The 23,874-nt window shown below is 41.1% G+C and overlaps 1 protein-coding gene across 1 annotated transcript; it reads right to left on the minus strand.

Moving 5' to 3' along the window:
* Nucleotides 1–539: 539 nt before the first annotated feature.
* vps37c (VPS37C subunit of ESCRT-I) lies at nt 540–21,736 on the minus strand. The gene is made up of 5 exons (XM_034120894.1): nt 21,243–21,736; nt 20,700–20,809; nt 18,030–18,201; nt 4,499–4,581; nt 540–1,912 (listed from the first exon to the last, which is right to left on the minus strand). Exons 2-5 carry the CDS (start codon nt 20,790–20,792, stop codon nt 1,184–1,186), a joined length of 1,077 nt encoding a protein of 358 aa, XP_033976785.1. The 5' UTR covers nt 20,793–20,809; nt 21,243–21,736; the 3' UTR covers nt 540–1,183.
* Nucleotides 21,737–23,874: the final 2,138 nt, after the last annotated feature.

A 23,874-nucleotide genomic window follows, 5' to 3' on the forward strand; every position in this document is an offset into this window, starting at 1 on the left:
AGTGTTGCAGGGGCTGCTTGGTTTTTGTGGCCCTGGCACCAGGCTGATATGAGGCTTACTGAGAGACATTTAGTACCTGCTAACTATTGATCCTAACCCAGGACAGAAAACTGACCTCAGAAAATATCTAAAGAGCTTGTTAGCCTGGAGAGCTTTTCCCCCTCTTCAGAAACTCGTATTTAAATGAAATGATAAACCATTCTGAGAACAAATACCAGAGGGAGTAAACCAGTACAGAAAACAGGAAAGAAGCTTCCGCTCACTCTCATGTTCACCGAACTAGTGTGTCAGTGGTTAGCTAGCGAGCTGCACTAGTTTAGCAACAAGCCTTGCTACTGTAGTCACTTGGCCTCGCCACTTCCTGCTGCGCCAGGCTTATCACGGGCTTATTCTGACGTTAACACTAAATAAGATAAATGAAAACAAATTGAAGCACTATCATCGTCACATGGTTCTTTGGTTGACGGAAATAGAGGGTGACCGGAAATACTGGTGGTCCCTCTGCCCACAGGTGATTATGCATATATCAAATACACCTCCCACATTTAGGTTTATTGTATGTAATAGGTTGGAATGGAGCAAGCATATGTTTAATCTTAAATAAACTTAATACAAGAGACATCTTTGTGACAGCCATCCCTTTGCCAATTTAATTGCATTTCATAAGCCCAAGGACATACATGTTCTATACGAGTCTTTTCTCAATGCAGACTGTGCTCATGAATAACAATGTGAAGCAGACAGATTCTGAGCGGACACAGATGTGGTGTTACAAAAAGGGAATGCACTTGTGTGTTTATAAGGACTTTCTGATTGCCAAATAGCAACACACACACGCACAAGGAATGGAAGAGTAGAGAGGGGGCGATGGAGAGAGGGCCAGATACAAGTGTTTTAACACTTTAACACAACAACCTGAGACTAGTGTGGGGGAGTCATAAGGGTGACAGAGGGAGTGAAAAGGAAAGGGAGAGAGATGGAGAGATCAACAAACGTATATGTAGAGGAGAGAAATAGTGCAACAGAGATAAGTAAAGCCAGAGACCTCTCTCAGCATGGCAGAGAGGAGGGGGGAGAGAAGGTAGAAGAGGAGGAGAGGAAACTGGTAATAAGGGGGAGAAGAGGACAAAGAGGTGAGATAGCAAAATAGAGGAAGAATTGAGACAGAAGAGCAGTAGTGCTTTCATGAGTATGGCTGTGGAACTCCATATCCTGGTCTGTAGATGGGTCTCCCTGTGGGGGACTGAGAATTGGAATACGGGGGCCCGGCGGGGTAGCTGTAGCCCCCATAGCTGTAGGAGGCCGGGTAGGGTGCGGGGCCACCATGAGAGTGGCTGGGGGTGTACTGGCCAAATGCTGAGCCTGGGTGTGGGGCAGGGAAGGAGGGCTGGGTGGGGTAAGGGCAAGCAGCTGGATCCGGAGGCCCAAATGCAGGCCTGGGGCCAGAGAAGCTCCCCGCAGGGGTGAAAGGTGAACCAGAACCTGGGTACGGAGGGAACTGTGATGGGGGGTTGGCTGGGCCGGAGCCTGATGCTGCCGCAGGGGGAGGGTTGGGTTGGGAGACAGGGTAGGGGCTGTAGGGGAGGCCAGCAGCGCCCCCTGCAGACGAGGAGGCAGGCTGCGAGGCGTTCTGGTAGCTGGAGGACTGAGGTTTGGAGTTTGGCTGCTGCGGATTTGATGTTGTTGCCGTAGTTGTCTGTTGATTCCATGGGGAAGGTTTGGCAACGGGGTCTTGGCTGATGCCTATTGAGGAGGTCATGGCGTTGGGATTGCCATCGCTCCTCTGTCGTAGGATCTCCTGGAGTTTCTCTATCCGCACCCGTCTTTTGTGAGCGAGGGAGCGCAGGGAGAGAAAGCGATCCAGGAAGCAGTCCAATGGCAGAGAGCCCTCCAGAAACTCATCAGCTAGAGCCTGCACACAGACGGACAACAAGGGACAGAAACGCTTACTGCTAAGCAGCTAATCCGAGTAACAAGTACTGAACTCCCCCCCAAACAAGTTCTCAAAAACTCCTCCCCCCACCCAGGAACTTCTCAGTTTGTCTCCTGACGGTCTAACAGGCTGCTCACACAGCAAGAGGCTGCCAGTGAGAGAGGTTCCATGTCCTCTCTACTTTCTGGCAGAGGTGGGAGTAAGTCCTACATGTGCAAGTCATGAGCAAGTCTCAAGTCTTGACCTACAAGTATCAAGCAAGTCCCAAGTCACTGTGGTGAGAGTCAAGCAAGTCAAGTCAAGTCATTGCTCAGGTCAAGTCAAGTCAAGTCAAGTCATACGAAATTCTGATGAATAAGCCCAGTTTCCGCATTTAAATTAGTTAAAAGACAGTGGTTATGAAAATGGATTTAACTATAACTATTTAACACTATGATCTTCATTACATACACAGTTAATCATTTGAAATCTAATTTAGACCGAAGACAATCATATTAGATTCATATTAACCGTAGAACTGCAGACAATATAGCTAGGACTTCAGTCAAAGAGTCTGTGTCAAAAAGGCAGAATTCCAGGTAAGAAAATCAGATATGGCATTTGCCATTACACATATTTAATTTAAATGTCTGTTAACACTAGAACCGCCAACAGCATCAGCACCTACCTAGATATCATTTTCAAATCATTTTAATTTGTTCCTCTCATAATTTCACTTATAAACTAAGTAGGACGATTTAAAACTCACTTTAATTTTGAAATTGCTTCAGTTTATCATCATAACGATCAAAAAGTTCAGATTCATTTTACAATAATCAAGGAATGATGCACTTCTACAAACAAAAACAACATCATTAAAACATTTAAATCAAACTACTAAAAGTAGATGAACTACATTATTCAAAAGTTACAGTACCTTCTGATAACACAGGGGAATTCTCTCTCTCTCTCGAGAGTAGAAGAGAGAGAGAACGAGAAAGATAGAAGCAGACCGCACCCTGAGAGAGACGAAGAGAACGACTCGGAGAAGCCAGCAGATCGGTAAGACGAACGATAGAAGAGAGAGGAGAGAGAGAGCGAGAGAGAGAGAGAGAGAGAGAGAGAGAGAGAGAGAGAGAGAGGAGAGAGAGAGAGAGAGAGAGAGAGAGAGAGAGAGAGAGAGAGAGAGAGAGAGAGAGCGAGAGAGAGAAGAGAGAAGAGAGAGAAGAGAGAAGAGAGAGAGAGAGAGAGAGAGAGAGAGAGAGAGAGAGAGAGAGAGAGAGGAGAGAGAGCGAGAGGAGAGAGAGAGAGAGAGAGAGAAGAAGAGAGAGGGGAGGAGAGAGAGAGAGAGAGAGCGAGCGAGAGAGAAGATAGAGAGAGATAGAGAGAGAGCTCGCTCTATCTCTCTCTATCTATCTCTCTCTATACTCTTCTCTCTTATCTCTCTCTCTCTCTCTCTCTCTCTCTCTCTCTCTCTCTCTCTCTCTCTCTCATATCGGGGTTAGTACAAATGAATCCCTTGGTGGTTCTAGTGTTCATTTACCGTTTTGTCTTCTCTTTGCAATGCTTAATCGATTTGAAACCAAGTCTAACGTAACTTAACGTTAGCTTTCTAGCTAACACAACACATTCACGCACCTTTCTCTGAGTTTTTTTTTGTAGTGACGAATGAAGTTGGATGTTGTGGTGGTCGTGTCACTGATCTTTATGCTGCAGACCCTGCATACCGCTGTTCTCTTCTTATTAGCGTCATCGACAACATAATCCTTGAATCCAAACTTCACTATTTGTGGAGTAACGCTAGCCGCTGCCATGTTAACTGACGCTCCTGCCGTCTAGTGGGTTGGGTTGCCAGGTTTGCGCGCACGGCGCTATAATCACCCAATCACGTTTTTCGAAAACACTAAACGTAATATCTCACTACAAAAACAAACGCAAATATTTAATTTTAAACAGTCAAGTCCTTTCAAGTCATCTGTCTCAAGCTTAAGTCAAGTCTCAAGTCATGAATACCAAGTCAAAGTCAAGTCAAGTCTTTTATCAATGTTAGTCAAGCAAGTCTCAAGTCAAAAAATATGCGACTCGAGTCTGACTCGAGTCAAGTCATGTGACTCGAGTCCCCACCTCTGCTTTCTGGTCTTAATGCTCAGAGGAACAGTGTGTACCCCTGTGTTCCTGTGGTGGACTGGGTTCTCCTTAGTACATTCATGTGGATAGAGGACCTTAATAATGATCAGTGTGTTCATTGTTCTAATAAAACTGTTTCAACTTTGCATACTATAATAAAACACAGTAAACTGTTTGTTACTGGGGGAAACTAACTGTGGGTGAGGAAATAAACAACTTACTGTTGCATATTAGGGCGTTTGTGTCAGAAAACAACTGTCTGGCAGGAGCAGGGCATGTAAATGATGATGTGCAACATACTGCAGGGCTACAGCTTCATCAGACACTGCCTACTATCTGTATTTGTACGTGTGAATAAAACAGGACTGACATTACCCTTGTGAAGAAAACATAGCCCTCACATTTACATTGAGATGTGGTGCAGGGAATAAATGTGTGTGTGTTTGTGTGTGTGTGTACCTCGGACTCTGCTTCTGATTTGCTGCCCTCTGTCTGCAGTCTGGAGAACAGAGCCTCTGGGGACAACTGACCCACCATCCCATCTGAGGAGGAGACAGAGAGAGACGCAGGTTATAAGATGTATTTTCAAATTCTGTTTTCTTTTTAACATTTTCTAGAAAAAAGCTTGGGGTGCCACTTGATTTAAAATATGCTGCAAAGCTTATTTAAATGTCTTTCCCAATCACGGCCAAAGTAGAATGGCCCCCTCGCAAGCTTTAAGTGATCTATTATTGAGTTGTTCTGGCTCGTTTATGGGCTTAGATTTGTCTCATAAATATTTGTGTGAACATAAAAATCATTTGTGTGTAAATATGTGATTTGTAAATGTAAAACACCATCCACAAATGCATTTAAAAGATTTGCAAACTCACAAATAAATTTGCAAATGTAAAACGGATCTGCAAATACGCAAAATAAAAAAAAAAGATCTGTGAATACTATCATTAATTTACAAATAAACAAAAGGTATTTGTGAATATCTCTTTAACATTGACAACTTTCGATCAGGCATTTGTGAATCCATTTTGTATTTGTCAACCAAGAATGCGCTGTGTGGGAAAAGGTGGAAAACAAGTATAAACATAATACAATTAAATACAAATAAAAGCAATACACGGGAAGTGTATACACAAAGTATACACAATGAATATTACAACATTTAATGTAGCCTTACTGTGAAGGCTAACTTAAATACGGTGCTTTTCTACAGATTACCTTACCACTGCACTGGTAAGGTAAAACTAGGCCGATTAATAAAATGTGAAGTGCTTTGTAACTGTATCACTATAACATGATGGTGATAAAGAATGCACCTAACGTATTGCTGTTCATTATTGTAATACAAAAACGGCGCAATAACCCTCGAGTATTTTTTAGATGTCTCCTTAAATCACCTTTTAAAATGTTATACATGGCACCCCGTGTGTTACATATCAAAGCCTTCAGGACAGTCTCTGTTCTTGGTATAAAGTCACTCACCTTAGAGCACTGTGTTATGAGATAATTAGCTCTAAAGCTGAACATTTGACATCTGATTGTTTTGAAATCTTCAAAACTCTTGTGAAAACACAGACTTACTCATGTCATCCATTTTTCTGGTGTTTTAGATTTGGTTTACCAAAGTCTTAGGTTCACAAAAGTAGTGTAATATATGACTAACACTGTATATACATTTGTAATTCATGTCTAAAATGAAAATGTTTAAATTAGATAAAATAGTTGTTTATCAATCTACTTTCCCCACAGGACTGAGATACATCAGGACTGAATGACTTCATATGACATACCAAGGTTGTGTGATGTGTACAAATACAAATTCAGCATTAGAACTCTTTTTCAACCAACAATTTATTATAAATATGTTTTCTTCAACCAACTATATATATATTTACAATATCAGAACTTTTTCAACCAACTACTCATTATAAATGAAAAGACAGGGGGAGCAGTGGCAGGGTCTGTGTCCATCTTCCAAGACAGTGGGGCTGGCTGCTGTGCAGGTGGGGGTGATGGTGCAGGGCTGCTGGTGGCTGTGTTGGAGGGAGGTACGTTTGATTGTCCCGGGTTGATGCTGGTGGCTGTGTGGAAGGTACGTGTACTCTACGAGACCACCTTACTGGCCGGGTTGATGGTGGTGGCTGTGTGGGGGGTACGTGTGTTCTAAGAGACCTCCTTGCTGGCTGAGTTGATGCTGGTGGCTGTGGTGGAGGCCTTTGTGCCGAGGTGTATCTTGACCTGGTGGCAGGCACAGATGGAGGTGGAGGCAGCTGTAGTGATGCTGGTCCTTGGTGGTGATGGCTCTGGTGAAGGCCCTTGAGCCACAGTGTATCTTGACCTGGTGGCAGGCACAGCTGGAGGTTCTGGCTCCTGGATATACGCCTATGTGAAACCTCTCTGTAAAACAAATTAAAATGTAGGACAATAATTACTACTAAGTTCATTGAAATAAAGTTCAAGTGGCATGTTGCTTAAGCGCGCTTAAACACACACACACACACACACACACACACACACACACACACACACACACACACCACACACACACACACACACACATCACACACACACACACACACACACACACACACACACACACACACACACACACACACACCACACACACACACACACACACACACACACACACACACACACACACACACACACACACACACACACACACACACACACACACACACACACACACACACACCCACACACACACACACACACACACACACACACACACACACACACACACACACACACACACACACACACACACACACACACACACACACACACACACACACACACAGTAAATGTCTCCGTTGTGGGACGAAAAAACGATAATTTTTTCATCTACACATGTAACCTCACTTTTACACATCAAAATAACTTTTACACATAAAAAACGATAACACAGAGTAAAAGTTTATTATTTGAGTCTATTTTGTCCCAAGAAAAAGTTCAATAAACCTATTGTTCATTTTTGCGGTATTCCACACAAAGTGAAAGTACACTATTACTGTAATATTTACACTTACCCATGTCCAAATGGATCCTTGTTGTCCCTGTATTCTTCTTCTTCTTCAGAAGAGTCGAAGCCTTCTGGTTCTGATGCTCCATTTTTACGAGTGCTAGCGAAAATAATCTCTAGCGCGTCCGTAACCGTTATGTTTTTTTTAGCCATTTTCTCAGTCTTTCTCTTGTTTCCTCACATACGTTAACTGATGGGAGACACGTGGTTTATGTATTTTTCTTGGTCGGTAGGTCCTTAGTGATTTCTTGAGTGTCCATTTGTCATTTCAGACCAACATAGCTGCAGCTGCCCCGGCCGAGATTTACTTGACCGACATACGATACAACCAAATCCCACACAGTGTAACGCAAAGTCAAGCTGCTTTGAGTGGCCTTATTGGCTGCTGTGAGTTGGGTAAAGTCTCACAATAGGTACCGCTGGAAAGCTACAGATCCAGCGATTCGGTGGTTATCTGCATGATATTTGTACTCCTTATAATCGGAAAGATCTGAATAAATACGTAGAATATGCGCACTTCGACACGGCGCTGCGAGCGTCGACTCCAGAGGGAAGCCATCATGCTCTTACTTTGAAACCTTGAAATGCGGAAATGTCGTCATCAGCAGGCCATCACGTGGTTTCCGAAAATAACCGAGTGACACGAGCAGATTTCGGTCGAGACCGGTGGAAAGTTTGTCTCAAAACTCTGTGTGTAAAAAGACGATCCACAAGCAGAGATTTGAGATCCACAAGCACATTTTTGGTTGACAAATACAAAATGGATTCACGAATGCCTGATCGAAAGTTGTCAATGTTAAAGAGATATTCACAAATTCCTTTTGTTTATTTGTAAATTAATTATAGTATTCACAGATCTTTTTTTCATTTGTGAAAATATTTTGCGTATTTGCAGATCCGTTTTACATTTCCAAATGTATTTGTGAGTTTGCAAATATTTTAAAGGAGAGGTGTCATGGCCATTTCCACTGATCATAATTCCATTGTTGAGGTCTACTAGAATAGATTTATATTGTGCATTTCTCCAAACTCACATTGGTTTCTCATACAGCATCTCTGTAAACTACGTGTATTCACTGAATTTCACTCTCTGCCTTTAACGGCTCGTTGGAGCTCCAATAGCTCCAGCCCCCACCCTCCCTGTGAGCACAGTGTGCTCTGATTGGTCGGGACGTTGTGAATCGCGCTGAGCTCCGTGGAGGTGTTGTTTCCTTGTTTAGGATACACAGCCAACACAGGCAAACTCATCCTGAGCACACACAAACTCACAGCCGAAGTAAAAACAATAAGTGTGGCTTGATATTGAGTAAGAAAAAGGTTGATAAACTCTGTGAGAATGGGTCTGCAGAGAGAATGGGTCTGCAGAGAGAATTTCGCCGCGATCCCCAACTGTCTGTTATCAGCCTGCAGCCAGGGAGGAGAAATCAGCTGAGCTGCCTGCTCCCTGCACACAGATGTGTGTGTGAGGAAGTCCGTGGATTGGTCAATTTGGACCAATCAGCAGGGGCTTAACGTAACGGCTCCGCGGACGTAACGTAACGGCTCCACGGATTGGTCCATTTCGTTCCGGGTACGGCTTGACATCATGCCGTACCCGGAACGAAATGGAAGAATCAAATGGACAATGACGTATCTCCAACGAGGCGTTTTGGGGAGGTCTTTTCTGTGTTAGAGTTTTACTCGCTACAGGGTGTACTTTGAGGGTTTGTGACTCTGCACACCGTTTACATGCATAAAACCTTCATAACACACAAGGGGATGGGTAATAACCGGAAAAAGCATGACACCTCTCCTTTAAATGCATTTGTGGATGGTGTTCTACATTTACAAATCACATATTTGCACACAAATTATTTTTATGTTCACACAAATATTTATGAGACAAATCTAAGCCCATACTCGTTGGTCGACTCGTTCATTGTGTGCAGCTCTGGAGGGAACAGCATAAGACAACCTCAGTCCTCTGATCGTTGACAGGGAAACGCTCCCCACAACCCCCCGATTGGTGGTGGAACAAGAGAAGAAAGCTCAGGGCGAGCAGCAGAGGGAGGGCCCTGGCCTGGGACACACACACAAGCATCATCCTAAGAACTTATTAAGCTCCGCCCTTGTAAACACAAGCGAGGCATGTGAGAACAGAGGAGTCCTCAGGTCTGACATGGATATCGTTCACTTTTAAAAACATGCACCGCCTTATCATAGACTGTATATGCAAAGGGCTTAACTGTTAATATTAGATGTTAATTGAAATGTATTAATCTATCTCTCAATGTCTATATTACATATTTACAGATGTAGCACTCTAGAAAGGACTCCAGCCAACAGCTTCCTGCCAAAGACCCAAGGGATCCCAGCGGCTGGGAATGTTAAGCCCTCCCACTATTTTCCAAGAGGGCGTTGCCAGATTTCCAATTTCAGGATTTAACCATGAGATGGCGCTTCATTCACAAATACAGAAAGACAAGTTTCATGGACTTTCAGTACTTCAGTTGTGTTTTGGTGAAGAGCATTTGAACACATATTTGTTATGGTTTTCACAGTATAACGAAAAAACATCAATATTTTAGATCAAATAAAGTATATCTAATCTTGTAATTCAATAATATATAGTCTTTATACAGGGTTCCTGCAGGTTTCGCCTACTCAAATTTAAGACTTTTTAAGACCTTTTTAAGACCACTTTGAATAGAATTTAAGACCTATTTCACGACAAGAGAGTATGAAGGAAAATTGCTATGAAAGAAGAAATACGTCCCATAATTACTTACAAAGTAAATGTAAAGGCATAACAGTACAGAACTGTGTTAGCGTGTTAGACAAAAAGTGTATGTGTGTGTGTGTGTGTGTGTGTGTTAGGGGTGTGCAATTAATCGTATTTTAATCGCAATTACGATTTTGGCCTGCCACAATTACGAAATTATTTTGCTTTGCTAGGTTGCACTACAACATATTTGATCTAATTAATTTTAGTCTAATTTTTATTTATCATATTTATATATGTTAATAATAGCTTGTGGAAGTGCGCTCCAAAATATTTGTTGATCTTGTTTATTGGTATTTATTATTTTGATATTATTTATTTAAATGTATAATTTATTTTTGTCTTGGTTTTGCAGTTGAATTATACGTTCAGGGTAATCAACAGTTAAAAAGATACTGTTCAAATTATTATTTGTTTTAAAGTTCAATAAATGGATGTTTTCAAAGTCAATGAATAATCGTATTTAATAATCTTGATATCAATTATTGACCAAAATAATCGTGATTATGATTTTTGCCATAATCGAGCAGTGTGTGTGTGTGTGACAAGAGCTATATTCAGAGCTCTGCTGCCTTGGCTACAATCTTTCATGATTGGTGTTTAGCTACGGTATTTAGCGTCTACAGCACCTCCGCTTTTAGGGTTGACGTACACCCACACGTCGCCCAGAGGTCCCCCAGTGTTGTTGCGGGAGCTGCTGCACTAGCTAACACTACATTAGCAAAAACAAACGCTAATTTATTTTGCAAAAGGTGCAGCGGGCTTCAAACACGTTCCCCTCCACTGGTTTCAACCAAGCACTACATTCGATGTTTTCCAACCAAATACGGTTGAACTTACACTTCCCCATATTTATTTTTAAGTAGATTCTAAGATACATGAGTTTCTGACTGCCGCTAGCTGAAGCTTGCTTGCTTGTTGGGTGTTCTCCGATAAGGGGCCGGTGGAAACAAAGTTAGTGATTACTGGTTCCATGTTGATTTATTTCAATACAAATTGTTGGGGGGAACTGAAAGGCTCTTACCGTGCTGGTTACTTTGCAGCCCGGACATTTCCCCCAAAACACATTTAGACGCGATCTCAACACAGAAGTAGCTTTCAAATCCGATCATTTTTAAGACCTTCTAAATCATATTTAAGACCTTTCTTATTTTTTTGGTCATATTTAAGACCTTTTTAAGGCCTTAAATTCAGATTATCAAATTTAAGACTTTTTAAGACTTTTTAAGACCCCGCGGGAACCCTATTTATATATTAAATAATCATAATAATAATGTAAATGTTTACACTTCTTTATTTGTTATGCTCATACCTTTACAATAGTTTGCTTTAATATGCAGTATATATTTTGCAATATTTTTTTTGGTGTTTGCTTCCTCCTGCTCCCTTTCGGACACATACTGCATGATTTATTATTATTATTATTAATATGAAGATATTATTAAGATAAGATAAGATGTTACTTTATTGATTGAACATTTTAGTTTAGAGTTCTCTGCTGTTCCACGGTAATTGAGAAGGCTCACATTCCGACCATTATTTAAAACAATAGGCGCTTTCACACCGTGTACAGTTTGATTTGTATAGAGGGAGCTGTGGCTGAATGGCCGGCGATTAGGTGATCAGAGCTGCCTGCCTGCCGTCAGATTTCATTTAAAAAACAGGTCTGATTTTAAGATCCTAAAATAAATACAAATATATATTTTTTCTAATATTGTTGTGGTCACGTGACTTTGTTTAAAATCCAAGGGTGTAACTTTGGTTTGAGAAGTGGGGGGGGGGGGATACGAAACAGGGGGTCCTCCACAATTAAACATTTTTCCGATTTAATTCAATTTCCTGCCTTTCTACAAATATATTAGGGACTATGGTGTTAAAAAATCCAAGAAAAATGTGTAGTGTATAGCCCTCCGAGTCCTTTTTAAACAAACAAACAGTGACCATACCGTTCACCAGCCCCCACCCCCCCTCTGAGTGACAAGCTGTGAAGTCAACAGATTGTCTGAGACAACTCGGCACTAATGCGGCTTTCACACCGGCGCTTTTCACTTTCTAGCTCCTCGCGAGAGCTTTTCTGGTTCAGCTCCCGTTTCCCTTTTCAGCTCCCGCTCTGTTCACACTGCCCAGAGCTGCCGCTGCTGCGTCATGACGTCACAGTTTACGTCGCTGATTTTCTCCCACAACAACAACGGGCCGGGGACTGCGTCGGGTCGATGATCGTGTTGCTTTTAATCATACGAAGCCAGCTTAAATTAAATAACGACTTCTCCAACCTTATACTTTTCTCCAGAGTGCCGTGGTTCATTGTTTATTAATGTGTTTCAGCGGCATTTAGCGACCGCTGCAGTGCTGGCTGCTCTTCCACGGGAGTTTATTCTCCCGTTAGCTCCGGGTTAGCTCACACGGCTCTAAAGTATTCACTGTCTGACTGTCACACAAGCAGCTGATACATATCCCCAGTTCCCCTTAAGTGAATGTGTGTCAGTCTGAATTGACGCTGTTTGGCATCACAACGCTGTTATGAAAGTTTCTCTGGTATAACATGGGTGATGTTAGCATAGCAACCGAAGCTAAACTGACTACTTGCTAAGCCGTTTTCTATAGGCACATTTTACCGGCGTATTTTTCATTATGATTCTACTTCTGATAGTCGGACATGACAACCTGTATAGCCCATGTATCTCCACAATGATCAATAACAGCGAACGGATGGTCAAAGTAAGGTTTCCTGCACGCCTCGACGTAAGAGACGTAAGCGACGCCGCGTCATAGCTCCGAAGCTCTTGCCTCTGGACCGACAATTTTTTGGAGCTGGAAGTGAACCGCATTCCGGAGCTATGACGCGCCGCCGCTGCGGTGTGAACAGGAAAAACCGGCGCTTTTCAGGCTCTAGCTCCCAGCAGGAGCTGGAAAAGCGCTGGTGTGAAAGGGGTATAAGAGTATACTGATATGCCTACCATTTATTTTATGAGTGTAATATCTGCAATATCTGCAATATCCTGCCTTTCTACAAATATATTAGGGACTATGGTGTTAAAAAATCCAAGGAAAATGTGTAGTATATATAATGAGTATATCACTTTTTACATTTTTAAACAAAACAAACACTGAAAATATTTTGCGTATTTGCAGATCCGTTTTACATTTCCAAATGTATTTGTGAGTTTGCAAATATTTTAAAGGAGAGGTGTCATGGCCATTTCCACTGATCATAATTCCATTGTTGAGGTCTACTAGAATAGATTTATATTGTGCATTTCTCCAAACTCACATTGGTTTCTCATACAGCATCTCTGTAAACTACGTGTATTCACTGAATTTCACTCTCTGCCTTTAACGGCTCGTTGGAGCTCCAATAGCTCCAGCCCCCACCCTCCCTGTGAGCACAGTGTGCTCTGATTGGTCGGGACGTTGTGAATCGCGCTGAGCTCCGTGGAGGTGTTGTTTCCTTGTTTAGGATACACAGCCAAACACAGGCAAACTCATCCTGAGCACACACAAACTCACAGCCGAAGTAAAAACAATAAGTGTGGCTTGATATTGAGTAAGAAAAAGGTTGATAAACTCTGTGAGAATGGGTCTGCAGAGAGAATGGGTCTGCAGAGAGAATTTCGCCGCGATCCCAACTGTCTGTTATCAGCCTGCAGCCAGGGAGGAGAAATCAGCTGAGCTGCCTGCTCCCTGCACACAGATGTGTGTGTGAGGAAGTCCGTGGATTGGTCAATTTGGACCAATCAGCAGGGGCTTAACGTAACGGCTCCGCGGACGTAACGTAACGGCTCCACGGATTGGTCCATTTCGTTCCGGGTACGGCTTGACATCATGCCGTACCCGGAACGAAATGGAAGAATCAAATGGACAATGACGTATCTCCAACGAGGCGTTTTGGGGAGGTCTTTTCTGTGTTAGAGTTTTACTCGCTACAGGGTGTACTTTGAGGGTTTGTGACTCTGCACACCGTTTACATGCATAAAAACCTTCATAACACACAAGGGGATGGGTAATAACCGGAAAAGCATGACACCTCTCCTTTAAATGCATTTGTGGATGGTGTTCTACATTTACAAATCACATATTTGCACACAAATTATTTTTATGTTCACACAAATATTTATGAGACAAATCTAAGCCCATACTCGTTGGTCGACTCGTTCATTGTGTGCAGCTCTGGAGGGAACAGCATAAGACAACCTCAGTCCTCTGATCGTTGACAGGGAAACGCTCCCCACAACCCCCCGATTGGTGGTGGAACAAGAGAAGAAAGCTCAGGGCGAGCAGCAGAGGGAGGGCCCTGGCCTGGGACACACACACAAGCATCATCCTAAGAACTTATTAAGCTCCGCCCTTGTAAACACAAGCGAGGCATGTGAGAACAGAGGAGTCCTCAGGTCTGACATGGATATCGTTCACTTTTAAAAACATGCACCGCCTTATCATAGACTGTATATGCAAAGGGCTTAACTGTTAATATTAGATGTTAATTGAAATGTATTAATCTATCTCTCAATGTCTATATTACATATTTACAGATGTAGCACTCTAGAAAGGACTCCAGCCAACAGCTTCCTGCCAAAGACCCAAGGGATCCCAGCGGCTGGGAATGTTAAGCCCTCCCACTATTTTCCAAGAGGGCGTTGCCAGATTTCCAATTTCAGGATTTAACCATGAGATGGCGCTTCATTCACAAATACAGAAAGACAAGTTTCATGGACTTTCAGTACTTCAGTTGTGTTTTGGTGAAGAGCATTTGAACACATATTTGTTATGGTTTTCACAGTATAACGAAAAAACATCAATATTTTAGATCAAATAAAGTATATCTAATCTTGTAATTCAATAATATATAGTCTTTATACAGGGTTCCTGCAGGTTTCGCCTACTCAAATTTAAGACTTTTTAAGACCTTTTTAAGACCACTTTGAATAGAATTTAAGACCTATTTCACGACAAGAGAGTATGAAGGAAAATTGCTATGAAAGAAGAAATACGTCCCATAATTACTTACAAAGTAAATGTAAAGGCATAACAGTACAGAACTGTGTTAGCGTGTTAGACAAAAAGTGTATGTGTGTGTGTGTGTGTGTTAGGGGTGTGCAATTAATCGTATTTTAATCGCAATTACGATTTTGGCCTGCCACAATTACGAAATTATTTTGCTTTGCTAGGTTGCACTACAACATATTTGATCTAATTAATTTTAGTCTAATTTTTATTTATCATATTTATATATGTTAATAATAGCTTGTGGAAGTGCGCTCCAAAATATTTGTTGATCTTGTTTATTGGTATTTATTATTTTGATATTATTTATTTAAATGTATAATTTATTTTTGTCTTGGTTTTGCAGTTGAATTATACGTTCAGGGTAATCAACAGTTAAAAAGATACTGTTCAAATTATTATTTGTTTTAAAGTTCAATAAATGGATGTTTTCAAAGTCAATGAATAATCGTATTTAATAATCTTGATATCAATTATTGACCAAAATAATCGTGATTATGATTTTTGCCATAATCGAGCAGTGTGTGTGTGTGTGACAAGAGCTATATTCAGAGCTCTGCTGCCTTGGCTACAATCTTTCATGATTGGTGTTTAGCTACGGTATTTAGCGTCTACAGCACCTCCGCTTTTAGGGTTGACGTACACCCACACGTCGCCCAGAGGTCCCCCAGTGTTGTTGCGGGAGCTGCTGCACTAGCTAACACTACATTAGCAAAAACAAACGCTAATTTATTTTGCAAAAGGTGCAGCGGGCTTCAAACACGTTCCCCTCCACTGGTTTCAACCAAGCACTACATTCGATGTTTTCCAACCAAATACGGTTGAACTTACACTTCCCCATATTTATTTTTAAGTAGATTCTAAGATACATGAGTTTCTGACTGCCGCTAGCTGAAGCTTGCTTGCTTGTTGGGTGTTCTCCGATAAGGGGCCGGTGGAAACAAAGTTAGTGATTACTGGTTCCATGTTGATTTATTTCAATACAAATTGTTTGGGGGAACTGAAAGGCTCTTACCGTGCTGGTTACTTTGCAGCCCGGACATTTCCCCCAAAACACATTTAGACGCGATCTCAACACAGAAGTAGCTTTCAAATCCGATCATTTTTAAGACCTTCTAAATCATATTTAAGACCTTTCTTATTTTTTTGGTCATATTTAAGACCTTTTTAAGGCCTTAAATTCAGATTATCAAATTTAAGACTTTTTAAGACCCCGCGGGAACCCTATTTATATATTAAATAATCATAATAATAATGTAAATGTTTACACTTCTTTATTTGTTATGCTCATACCTTTACAATAGTTTGCTTTAATATGCAGTATATATTTTGCAATATTTTTTTTGGTGTTTGCTTCCTCCTGCTCCCTTTCGGACACATACTGCATGATTTATTATTATTATTATTAATATGAAGATATTATTAAGATAAGATAAGATGTTACTTTATTGATTGAACATTTTAGTTTAGAGTTCTCTGCTGTTCCACGGTAATTGAGAAGGCTCACATTCCGACCATTATTTAAAACAATAGGCGCTTTCACACCGTCTACAGTTTGATTTGTATAGAGGGAGCTGTGGCTGAATGGCCGGCGATTAGGTGATCAGAGCTGCCTGCCTGCCGTCAGATTTCATTTAAAAAACAGGTCTGATTTTAAGATCCTAAAATAAATACAAATATATATTTTTTCTAATATTGTTGTGGTCACGTGACTTTGTTTAAAATCCAAGGGTGTAACTTTGGTTTGAGAAGTGGGGGGGGGGGGATACGAAACAGGGGGTCCTCCACAATTAAACATTTTTCCGATTTAATTCAATTTCCTGCCTTTCTACAAATATATTAGGGACTATGGTGTTAAAAAATCCAAGAAAAATGTGTAGTGTATAACCCTCCGAGTCCTTTTTAAACAAACAAACAGTGACCATACCGTTCACCAGCCCCCACCCCCCTCTGAGTGACAAGCTGTGAAGTCAACAGATTGTCTGAGACAACTCGGCACTAAGAGTATACTGATATGCCTACCATTTATTTTATGAGTGTAATATCTGCAATATCTGCAATATCCTGCCTTTCTACAAATATATTAGGGACTATGGTGTTAAAAAATCCAAGGAAAATGTGTAGTATATATAATGAGTATATCACTTTTTACATTTTTAAACAAAACAAACACTGAAATATTCATATTTGTCAGTGCTTTCATGTCAATTCGGCGAACATATGATACATTAAATGATCGTGAGGATGATGATTAAAAATAGTTTGTATGAGCCGGTCTGCATTTCCTGATGAAAAAACATAGCGATGGTTTTGTACTTACGCCAACGTGGATTAAACAACATTATTTTGTTAAATAAAAACATGGTGATGTTTTGTAAATGATTACATGTCTCTTTAGACCGTGACATATGGATCTTAACAAAGATCCGCTATAGTACCAGACATAAATCTACTGCATCACAGTTTATTTCACATGAGCTCCAGTGTGGAACCCCACTGCACCCCCTGGTGGATCAATGATCCATTGCAGCTGGCTTCATTATAATTTTATTTATTTATCAAGGGGGCGGTCTCAAGTCACGCTGGAGGTTTTCCTTTCAGCGAGGGCAGACCCTGTGCCGGCCACGGCCCCGGCATTTCAAACTGTCCTAAATTAGGTGCTACATCTGTATGAGACATTTACTGTATTTATATATTTCCTTTACCATTAAAACCAGCTGGAATATACAATCTATTCTTCAAACTTCAAAGTGTCTGACATTTATAATAACCTCAATAACTAAACATACGCCTGGGACCAAAGCCTTTCTCAACATTATAGTGTGTGGTTTATTCTATTGTGTTTGGGTAAGGAGAGTATTTTAAACAATACATTGTTCAAAAGAATGTTTATTCCAGCCTATGTGGTTTAATGTATTTCACTCAGTAATCATAATGTCTTAGCTCTGATGTATCAGTACAAAGTCTCTGTTTCAGGTGGACTGCAGGAGAGCTTGGAAACATTGTCTTTGTAGTGACATTTCCAAGATGTGCTCCCAGCTGCTCCACAGTTAGAACCATCACAGCTCATGGGTCACTGGTTCCTCTCCACCTCTCCCATTCATTTCTCGTCCCTGAAGATCAAGACTCACTTTGTTGTCCCGTACTGTAGATGCCCCTCCCTCCCTCCCTCCCTCCCTCCCACTTACCTCTGAGGGAGCAGTGTTGTCTGTAGGTTTCTCTGATGGCCTCTAGCTGAGAATATCTCTCCACCAGCACCTCCTTCTCTGACTCCACACGGGGCTTCATGTCCAGGTTCTGCTCAGCCAGGCTGCGGTTTGAGGCCAGGGCCATCTCTCTCTCCAGCTGGATGTTCTGGATCTGAAGGGAAAAGGAAAGGCATAAGATTATGGCAGTTTTACATTTTAGGATATTTCTAGATAGCACTACATTTAGAGGGGTATTTTTTTTCATGTTTTGCATTGCAAATAACAGTATCTAGTGTGTACAACTGGGTCAATATCACAACATTCAAACGTTCTGTTAAAGGCATTCTTATGCAATAGAATATAAGCTACACGCTGCTTTATTCATCTAAAAAAATAAATAGTACAATGCGGTAAGCAGGCTTACTTTCATATCTTAAAGACAGTGGGTTATAAACATTTCCACAAAGCATTATCTAACGTGTAGTTTATTTTTCCTTACTTTAAATGTTCTTCAGTCCAGCACCTATCATCTTAAATATATTTTTTAATCTTAAAACCACTTGCTGCGTACATAAAATTATGTTTTTTTTTGTAGTAAAAGAAAACTTCTAATGCATCATTCTGCGGCACTGTAAGTGCACGTCAACATCTGGCTCACGCAGCTGACACAGAGAAGTGAACATAAGATGTGATAATATATATGATGTGATAATATATATGATGTGATAATATATATGGTGATAATATATATGATGTGATAATATATATGATGTGATAAATCAGGCACTGCTGAGACTTACAGTAATACATTGCTCATACAGTTACTTTGCTCCAGTTACTTCTGCTGTGGGTAATGACCCATTAGTTTAATATTGTATAATGATACAATATCAAAGTTAGCCTGCTTACCAACAATTTTAATTATAGTCAGATCTATAGATTAGTTTACACATTTGTGAATGCGTTTTGCAAGCCATCCTGTATTTCTGGATAAAACTCAATACCCTTAATCACCGTTTGTATTTGTGTAATATATCAGATGTAGCAGCAAAAATCATAAAGAAATAAAACCAAAAATTAAATCAAAAGTAAAACTGCCGCTGGAATGATCAAAGTCCAGACAAGAACGTACTTTATGTGGATTTTATACCGTTGATCCGATATCAGAAGTACAAAGAACAATAGTTTCCATTCTTCCCCTGCAGCTTTTCCTGTGGCTCTCCTCTTGGCTAACCCTGTGCAGCTAATCTCCGCCACCAAGTGTCCAAAATAAAATTGCATTATAAATCTCAACAAAACAAATTGACATGCCAACAATAAACATAATAGGCTGCTACATCAGATTTAGTGGGTTTTGTCAGTTTGCTATTGGCAATATGCTGCTCGACCTTTATTTGATTTCCAATTTTGTTTTAAGGTTGTTCTTTCACCTCTTACAATTTGCACAGACTGAAGACCTTCCACACCATTCACGTATGAACTGCTTCTTAGAAGAAGATAAACCCAAAATACATCTGTACAGCATACAAACAACACCCCCTGTTCTGATCCTTGCAGCAGATAAGGAAAAGCGCCCCGTTAAGCAACACATTAATTTAAAGGAATACTTAAATGTAATTGAATTCGGATCTCCTTGTGTCTTTGCAGTGGCGTAACAAGATTGTGATATTGTTTTGGGCCCCCTCCCCCCCCTTTTTGATCTTGGCGTCGGGGGTCTCAATAGCGCCATAGAGTCCCCTATCGGTTGGGCCCCTTGGGGGGACTGTTGGACCACCACCGGGCACAGCCAACATTTTTATAATGCTGCCGAACTTGCTGCTGCTAGCTACTGTACAGGTTGATTAAACGGTTCGCTCGTCAGGCAAGGTATCACATGACATGAAAGGGAGCAAGGTCATTGGACAGACAAATTACAAATTAATTTAGGTTGCTTGGTTACTTTGAAGACTGCGTGAACCGGTCAATGCCATTGGGACCCCAAAAAAACAAAGAATAAAAAAAAAACATTAAAAAAATTTTTTTTTTGCATGGGCCCCTGATATTACAGGGCAATGATATTATAAACCGTTTCATTTCAACATTCACAAAGCCTGGATTGAATGTACACAGTATGCTTGTCCATGTTTTTGAATGGTCATATTCATATAACTCTGCCCTTTTTATGTGAACACACTCATATCCAGACTAAGACACCCTGGCTTGACTAACCAAGTTGATAACTACCATCGTAGTACAGTTTAGCAGGATTGCATTTTTTAGGGTTAATGAAGCCAGATAGCACAAAGATATCCTGGGTATACTATGTTGAACTGTGAGCGGTCTTTATTTCAAGTGCAGGGTGTGTGAAGGAATACAACTAAAAGGGCCACACACTTACATAAATAGGAGCTGTCCATTACAAAAATATTGTTGAACATTTCTCCACAGTGGTACAAGGGAAAGCCTTATTTACTCACTCCCCCCTCCAAGACTGTCCAGTCACTTCGGTTTTTTTTTTTATTAGAACTGCATTTTGGATGGTTTGTGTTTTTTTTACAAACTCTAACATATTTAAGAAATAATTAATCAAATCCCCATAAATTCGTTCATCTTAGCTCGAGCTTATTTGAAAGCTATTACATACTGTATTGTAAAAATGGAAGACATATCATGTAAATCCCCACTTTTTACCTCGTCAGACTCCAGAGCCATAGACTCCACCCTCTCCGGGTTGTCCAGGAGCTCCTGGAGCTCTGATTGGCTCAGGTCCTGGAGCTTCTCCATTTGATTTGCCAGGATGGCTGTCCGTCATAAAGGAACCAGGAAATAAGAGTTAAAAACAATGTTTTGAAACGGAAAGTGATAGTCAAAGGCCTAACGTTTGTATTGTAACGCTACTAACCTTTAATAGACAACGATTAGCAATGTACTAATCAAGACATTGATAACAAATCAAGACAAAACAGACCCTGTCCCCCTGCAGCCACTCCCTTAATAAAATAGCAACCGATGGTAACGTTATGACACATTTCGGCAATTCTGGTCAAAAGTAAACGCTGGTGATTTCGAATGCTACATACCGTACACTGTTTGTTTACTTTATAGCTTTTATGTAAAAAGCATTCATTCAAACTATCGAGGCAAGTGACTGCAGGCCACGAACAGAACAGGCTGTTCAGACGAACACTGTGGACAGCAGAGCAACAACACGGCGGAAAATAAAGTGATACTTACATGACGTTAGCAAACCCAGTTCAGCCTGACACTGACTGCTGGTGACATCCAACACCACCTCGGTATTTCCACTGACAGCTGACGTGACACGTCCTCAGAATCTCCGACCAGCCCTAACTCAATCCCGCTGAACGGAATGCTGTGGAGTCGTTTTTCCACGCACTTAAACCGGCAGGCCAGCTAGTTCCTCGGCCGAAATGCAGTCCGCCCTGACGGCTCAGCTTCAGTGATCTGATGACAGCAGTCCGTATGAAGCCAATGTCAGGCACTGACACTCCGAGGGAAGCCCAGCAATTCCGCGACGGAAAACGGAGTCAAGAATGTCGCCACTCGCTCCTGACGAAAACTGTCCAACACCTCTGTATTCCGGTAATGCTTACTGTAGTAAACAGAAGAGTTCAGTCGACCTATAACGACAGAAAATGACCAAATGTTGGCTAAAAATAGGAAAGTTTCACTTCACACTGACAGAAACGGCTGCCATTTTAGGAACCATCGACGTTCCACGGTTTGAGGGGGGGGGGGGGGGGGGCATATTTAATAATATTTTTAACATCACCGTTAAACCTTCACAAACTCCTAGTTTATATTAACTATATTCAAATACTTACTGTTGGGTAAAAAATGTTGGTGTTTATATGTTATTCCTGGGCCAGTTATCCCTCTGGTGTCCCCTGTGTCGCAGGGTAATGGTAGGTTCCAGTGCTCAGCTGATGTAAGGGAAACCCCTGTGACGGTAATGTCCGATCTACTGCAGCCAATGCTACTGTCAATGGATACCTTTACAAATGGCCACGTATTTTTCATTGAGCCACTCTTTCAAAATGCATTAACTATTAAATCACCTAAACTCAACTACCTCCTAATTTGCACGTTTACAGCTAGGCCAATATTTAAAAAATCAAAATCAGTAGGTTTACACATACGAATTTGCTTTGGTAGGCCTATATGTGGTGCATATAAAGACAGAAAGAAGACGTCTATTATAACAAATTCACAATATTTACATATGACACATACTATACCAGGGTTGCCAACTTTGGGTACCTGGCTGGAGTGAGATTTTTATATCATGGGTTTAATTACACATATGCGCACTAAATGACTGCTATCATGTCAGTAGCGGGACCTTAGCATATATATTGGATATATATACAATATATGCAAATACACAATATTGGACACAGACTATAAAGGGCACAAAGTTTCATTCACTAATGAAAGTCAAACACATGTTTGTTTCCACTGTTTTATTGTGCCTGTCGCGATAAGCAAATAATTGACTTATCGTACGATAAATAAAAATGAACTCGATAAATTGCCATTTACATGAGGATGTGACAAGCAGTTTGAAAGGATGTACTTGAATTATTATTATATATTATCATTATGTCAGTGGTCTAAAATGGTCATACAACGGTGCCGACAATATTATCGTTTATCGCAATAATTTCCGGGAAAATGTATCCAACAAAATTAATTATCGTGAGAGGCCTATACATGAAACACACACACACAAACAAATCTACAGACTTACTCCAAACTGCCAAATATATTAATTAACACACTCTCACTCTCATATACTCTTTGACTCTATTTTGGCCTAGTAGAACAATAAGCAGCAGACTTTTACTTTTTATCATTTCTACTGGACCTTAGATCTGCGCATGTGCAATACGGGTCGGGGATTGACCAACCGGCTCCCACTGCTCTGCTGTCTGTTAACGTTGTTAAGAGTGGTGGGGGCGGGGAGGGAGCGGATTGACAGCTTGAGCAGCTGTCAACTCAACATTGTAAATAACCAACCAAAAATGATCGCCGGTTCATCTTGTTTTTGGCGTGAGAATAGGTTGGGCAGCGTGAGAGCGTGAGATTGAGAGTGAAAGCGTGTGTCACACGCCAGATGCGTGAGAGTTGGCAACCCTGACTATACTGTATTTAAAGTGGAGAGCTGTGCTGTTTAAAAAGAGGTAGTGTGGAGAAGAAATGTGCAACAAGATGTTGTTTGCATGATGTGATGTACATTATTGTAATGCATAATGTTTATCTGGGGTGGATCAAAGTCAGTGTCAGTGGGGGTCGTGGGCCTTGTTAATGAGGCCGGTAGAAGAGGGGAAGAAACTGTTGGTGAGAGGTTTTGGTCCTGATGGAGCGCAGCCTCCTGCCAGAGGGGAGCGGGACAAAAAGTTTGAGTCCAGGGTGGGAGGGGTCGGCCACAATCTTCCCTGTAGTGCAGCGTATCAGATGGTGATGGAGGAGGTGAGGATGGACTCGATGATGGCGGTGTAGAAGTTCACCACAACCATCTCCACTGTCTGGAGACCATTGATCTCCAGGGCCCAGGAGTTCAAAACTTTTAATCCCTATCTGATCAGATCAGATTTGGATTTTGGGTAGTTCAAAACCAAAAAACTTGATTAGGATCACTTTGATATCCGATCAGATCAGGAAATCCAATCCAAGCTTTAATCTGGATCAAATCTTCAAAATGGGTAGTTCAAACCGACAACACAGGATTGGGATCAGTTTGATCCCAAAAAACTGGATTATCCTGATCCCACCAGAGGGGTGGATTTCCAGTGGATTACCAGAGCAAAATGTACTGTACAATTTATTTTAAAATATGTTTCAA

The sequence above is a fragment of the Trematomus bernacchii genome, unplaced genomic scaffold, assembly GCF_902827165.1.
Source record: "Trematomus bernacchii unplaced genomic scaffold, fTreBer1.1, whole genome shotgun sequence".
NCBI classification, from domain to species: domain Eukaryota; kingdom Metazoa; phylum Chordata; class Actinopteri; order Perciformes; family Nototheniidae; genus Trematomus; species Trematomus bernacchii.